At 39.0% G+C, this 5752-nt stretch overlaps 1 protein-coding gene across 3 annotated transcripts; it reads left to right on the forward strand.

Moving 5' to 3' along the window:
* Nucleotides 1–769: 769 nt before the first annotated feature.
* LOC125256976 lies at nt 770–4174 on the forward strand. Of its 3 annotated transcripts, XR_007182220.1 has the most exons (6): nt 770–1457; nt 2047–2330; nt 2437–2771; nt 2981–3399; nt 3510–3664; nt 3792–4174. XR_007182220.1 is itself a non-coding variant. In XM_048173353.1 (5 exons), exons 1-4 carry the CDS (start codon nt 853–855, stop codon nt 3362–3364), a joined length of 1608 nt encoding a protein of 535 aa, XP_048029310.1. In that variant the 5' UTR covers nt 770–852; the 3' UTR covers nt 3365–3399; nt 3510–4174. The 3 variants fall into 3 exon arrangements, 2 of the variants coding, with proteins under 2 accessions (XP_048029310.1, XP_048029311.1); XM_048173353.1 differs by having other exon boundaries at nt 3510–4174; XM_048173354.1 differs by lacking the exon at nt 3792–4174 and having other exon boundaries at nt 2981–3515.
* The last annotated feature ends 1578 nt before the right edge of the window (nt 4175–5752 follow it).

The raw sequence follows: 5752 nt of genomic DNA on the forward strand, positions 1-5752 counted from the left end.
CGATAGGTCAGAAAGGCATAGAAAAGAAGTTATGGTTTACAGACAAAATTCTCTCATTAAAATGCACACTAGCACAAATACACTCATTTAACACTAGGAAACATGCATACGCTTCAAAATACATGATGGGTATACGTCAGCATAGTTGTATTTTACATATACAGTCAAGAATGTATGATTGTGTGTTTCTATATGTGTCTGTGTGTGTGTTTTTGTGTGTCCCTGTGTGTGGGGGGTGTTGGAATGTGGATCTGGTCAGTCTCTGGGGGGGTGCTCCTTTTGAAGTCACCAAAGTGAGGAAGTTGCACTTTTCTGTTTACCCTCGCAGGTCCACAAAAGTGTCAAGTGGGCTCATCTTTGGCAGATCTGTTCAGAGCCGGGATGGTTTTACAACCCAGTCCAGCATGCTAAAAGCGTTCTGAACATTCCAAAGTTTATTGATTATCCTGATACGTGTGCATACGCTACATATATATATTTGACCCGTCACGAAAACCAGGGACACAAGTCGACAGCACAACTATCGAGCAAAATGAGAAAGAAGCGTTTTTTTTCAAAATTGGTGATTTTCGTTTTTTTGCAGAATCTGTTAGTTGAGATCACGAAGAAGCCTCTCCGTGTTTGAGATAGCAGTATTGGTTTATTTAAAAGCATACATTTTGAGGTTGAAATCGGCTTGTTTTTCTGGGATTCTATCTCGCAGTAGGGGCGTGTCATTGTCTGTGTGTATTTCCATACTGGAATCGGATACGCCGGCTTTTGTTTCTTTTGTTTCTTCCCGCCCTCCAAGGGAAGCGTGGCTACTTATTTATGCAGCGCTCTGACCGGCTCTGATATCAAAATTCAGTGAAGATGGACGTCGCAAAGAATATCGCAGACGAGCTGAACCGTGGCCGTTACACCGAAAATGTTTTGAAGTACTTCTTCGAAAAGCCGGATGATTATGAACAAGCGCTCACTGATTCTGAAGACGATCTGAGCGACGATGAAAGCAGCATAATAAGACTGAATAATATCCCTAATCTGCAACTGAGCGAAGATGAAGACGAGGAAGAATGTATCGGACTGGCGTCAGACGAGTTGGACCGTAAGATATCAGAGGCTATATCGATAGTAACATTTGATGGGGATAAAGACAGAGAAATGGTGAAAATCCGTAACTTTGACTGTAAATGCTGCACGAGGAGAAAAGAGAACTCTCTGCATGGGAGACAGTCATGTAGCCAGAAGCTTTCTCCAGATATTATGTACAACATACGGCTGGATTCTTTAGCTGCGGAAAAAGAGTGGCAGGACATGCGAATTATTGGACATTTAGAGGCAAACAGACGCACAGTGCAAACTTCGGAGATGGTTACATCCACAAAGAAGACACCGACAAAGAGAAAGTGTGCCCGAACGACTTATTTCATTGGAGGCAACGAGATCTGCAAGAATACTTTTCTGTTTCTTATGGGGTGAGTTTCCATTAACATCAAAGTTTGTCGTTTTGTGTTCATTCTAAGAACACGTACACGTTTTCTCATGTGTCTATTGTTATTAGCTAGCTCAGGACTGTCGTTTTAATTGTAATCGTTCGCATCGTATCACTTGCCAAAAAGCCCCATTACTATAATGGGCTTTTAGATGGTAATGTTAGCATCTGCTATTAATTTGAATAATGCTTCAATTGCTTGAATTGACTGGTGTGAATGACTTAGCCCACGTAAACCTGCCAGTTAGCATTCTTGAATTGAATGTGATGCTAATCATTTTAGCTAGTGGTGGAGGAAGTGCTACATTCTTAACAAGGATTTTCTAATGTAATGGTAAATGTATCAGATTAAATTCCTACTTAAGTAAAAGTAAAAGTATCCGTAGCCGCAAAATGTGCGTTATAAGTCAAAAGTAAAAGTATTTATGAAGAGTTTAATGTACAGGATTTTTTAAAATCCTTTGACTCAATAATTTGACCTATAATTTGTACAATGCATTCTGATATAGGTGACAAGATGCCTGTTAGCATGATGTTAAACGTTTTTTCCTTGTTTTTTCTCCTTTTTTCAGCATTGGCAAAGACACCCTGGCTGATATAGTCAAACACTATGAGGAGAATGGCGCAAGACCACGTTTGAGGAAGAAGCACTCACTGCCACGTCCGCCAGCCAGGTTCATCAGGCCTGAGGATATCAACAGAGTTGTGGACTTCATAAAAAACTATGCAGAAGACAATGCCATCATGCTGCCTGGCCGACAGCCTGGGCATAAGGATTGGCATGTGAAGTTGCTGCCAACTCATGTGTCCAAGGCCTCAGTGTGGCGTCTCTACGTGAAGTCTGCTAAGGAGCTTGGTATGTGTAAACATTGATTTAGAATTGAGTGCTTATAATGTGAAATAATGCGAAGCACTATTAGCAATTACAATACAATTAACCATAAGCCATATCTGTTTTTCAGGTGAGCGTGCAGTTTGTAAAACCAGCTTCAAAGCACTGTGGGACCGACTTCTCCCACACATCAAAAGTTGCTGGCCACGCACAGATCTCTGCTGGCAGTGCCAAAGCAATAATGAGCAGCTGATACGAAGTGCAAACCTCCCAGATGACAGAAAGTCTGAAGCAGTAAAGAAGCAACAAGATCATCTTTCCCTTGTGCAGAAAGAGAGGGCTGTGTACAACGACATGACTGCTGCCTGCAAAAAGATTTGCTCTGGCTCTAACCTGTCTTTTGGACCGTCCCTACCAGCAAGCAAGAAGATTAGGATGCATTACAGTTTTGATTTTGCTCAGCAGGTAATACTTCACACACATTTACTTTACTTTATTAATGTCCCTTAAAGGGCTATTTGGTGCATGAGAATAAGCAGCCTGATAAATGCAGATAAATGATAAATGCAGAATAGCATCAATATAGTAATTTTTATCTTTATTAGACAGTTATGAATATACACAAATTTTATTTAATCTAATCCAAGTTCCCTCTCTCCCTCTGTCTCCAACAGTTACACTTTCCCTCAAACCCTCTCCAGCCAGGACCAATGTACTTCCTGACCCCACGGAAATGTGGCCTATTTGGTGTTTCCTGTGAAGGGCTGCAGAAACAGGTGAATTACCTGATTGATGAAGGCATGTCATCTACTAAGGGAAGCAATGAAGTCATCAGCTACATGCATCATTTCTTCGGCAACTTTGGAGTTGGAGAAACAGAGGTGATCTTCATTGTGACAACTGTAGTGGGCAGAACAAGAACAACTTCATGCTCTGGTACCTTGCCTGGCGGGTTGGACACAAGCTTCACGATAAAATTGAAATCCACTTCCTTATTGCTGGCCACACCAAGTTTTCCCCTGACTGTGGCTTTGGACTCATCAAGCAAGCCTACATGAAGACAAGAGTCAACACTTTGGCAGACATCGCTGAGGTACTTTAACTTTACTTTGCTTTAATGACTTCAGTGCTGTTTTCTGTTCTGCTTCAATTAAACATTTAACTGAAGATTTTTTTTTCCTCTCTTCTCTTTTTTGTCATCAGGTTGTGGAAAACAGCTCTCCTGTGAGTCACCTCAATATCCCACAGCTTGTTGGAACGGCAGAGGGCAAAGTTTTAGTCCAGACCTTCGACTGGCAGCAGCATCTGACTCACCACTTCCGTAGACTCCCACAGATCAAGAGTTATCAGCACTTCAGGTACTTATATTGAAACTTTCACATTGTGTACATACAATATAACATAGTAACAACATACACATGACAGTATTTTATGAGAAAATACTTTGCCATGTTTAAATTGTCGTATGTGCTTATTCTGTCACAGCTTTGATGCCAAGAGACCAGGTGTGGTGCTTGCAAAAACTCACTGTGATGCACAACCTGTCGAATATCAGCTACTGCGCGACGGAGCAGATCTGCCCTCTATCGACGGTCTTTCTGTCCTGGCCCCACCTGGACTGAACATTGACAGGCAGACCTATCTGTATGAAAAAATCAAGCCATTCTGTGCTGACGAGGCAAGATACATCACATGCCCAGCGCCAAGGGTCACAACACAGAAGAGACCGCGAATGTAATATCATTGGACTGTGTCACAAAGACCTTTGTCTTATGCTGCTATTACCAAGTAAAAGTGGTACTTTTGGTACATACTTGGATTCATACTCATGCCCTGGAAAGTTTTTGAAAATAAACATACATAGATACAGATCCTTGAAAGTGCTTGAATTTATTTTGTGCAAGAAGTTTTCTGGAAGAAATTCCATATTATTCTCTCCGGTCCAATAATGTGTTATTTCACCAACACTTCGTGGACTATGCTTGATTTACGTTAGTTACTTGCATTTACGCATTACGTTTAGTGTTTACAACGTGAGTTACTTTGTGTTGTACGTTGCCATGATGTTCACGCGCGCACAAAACTACTACGGTACCTCAGCGTTTCACAGACACACTGTGAAATGACTGGTTACATGAGCCTAAGCTCTTTTCAATAAAATCCATGCAAAAGTTAATATCAGATCATTTTAGAATACAGTATAGGATGTACCGAATATTCTTTAGTTTTAAGCAGAACAGAAATATGACAAATAGAATCAGACCTCTGTCATATGGCCAAAAATAAATGCAAAAAAAAAAGCTTTTTGCAGTTGTGTTTGACACATGAAAACTGTAACAATGTATTTTACAAGGTAACACGATGTAACCTTGCTCTCACTTGAAATGTGTCCCCACATTAACAGGGGGGAGCTTTACAGGGGGTATGGCTTATCTAAATGAGATGTAAATGAGCCCTATTGTCACTCCCAGCAGGTGAGAACAGGCGAGAACTGCAACTTTAGAGGCGTTTTTCTCCCTATAGAGCTTTCTTAAGTGCCTACCTTCAAATGGCTACAACTTCTCCAAATATTATCAGATTTCCATGTGTTACACATCGCTGGAAAGCTTGGAAACTACACTTTCAGAATCTGTGAATAACTCAAAATGCCCCAGAACCGACTTGTGTCCCTACTTTCCGTGACTGGTCACATATTTCCTAATAAAGCTGTGTTTTTTTTTAAGTAAATCTTGATGATTTTTCATTCCAATGAAAAGACATTTACTGAACTGACCCAAAAATGAAAAACATGCATGCAGATGAAAATTAGAAAATTTAAACAAAATACTAAATCATTTATTTTAATTTATTTTATTTTCATTTTTAATCAAATTTTTATTATTTTAATTTAAACAAAAGAGACATAGACAATCATACAGCAGTGAGTTAGAATCAGAACAAAACATATTATTCATGATGAGTCATTACTATGGCCTACAATGATTCCATGATTAACTTACTACAATTAATTTGTGAAGTATTAATACTAATAAAAAATATCTGAACATGAGCCAATATACACTGAATGACAACACTTTACATAAAGATATTTTTATTCAATGTCTTAATTGTAAATTTAATTCATTAACAGATAAAAAATCTGTCAACAATTCTCTTGTACTCTGCAAAAGCAAAAGAACAGTTAGATACAGTATTATTGCCATCACACATATTGTATAGGCTGTATATCGAATATAAACTCAAGTTTGAATAATCTGCTTCATTCAAATAATGAGTCCTCAATACGGTATGAATTAATAATTAATTACATCAAATTGATTTCTATTTTAGGATAACAAAAGTACAAAGCAAAGAGCATAGACTCAACCAAAGTTCACAGAGTTTTAGAGCTTTTATTTACATTAAACTTTGAAATGCAAAAAAGCATTTGAAATTCAAAAAAGCAA

Source organism: Megalobrama amblycephala, linkage group LG21, assembly GCF_018812025.1.
Source record: "Megalobrama amblycephala isolate DHTTF-2021 linkage group LG21, ASM1881202v1, whole genome shotgun sequence".
NCBI classification, from domain to species: Eukaryota; Metazoa; Chordata; class Actinopteri; order Cypriniformes; family Xenocyprididae; genus Megalobrama; species Megalobrama amblycephala.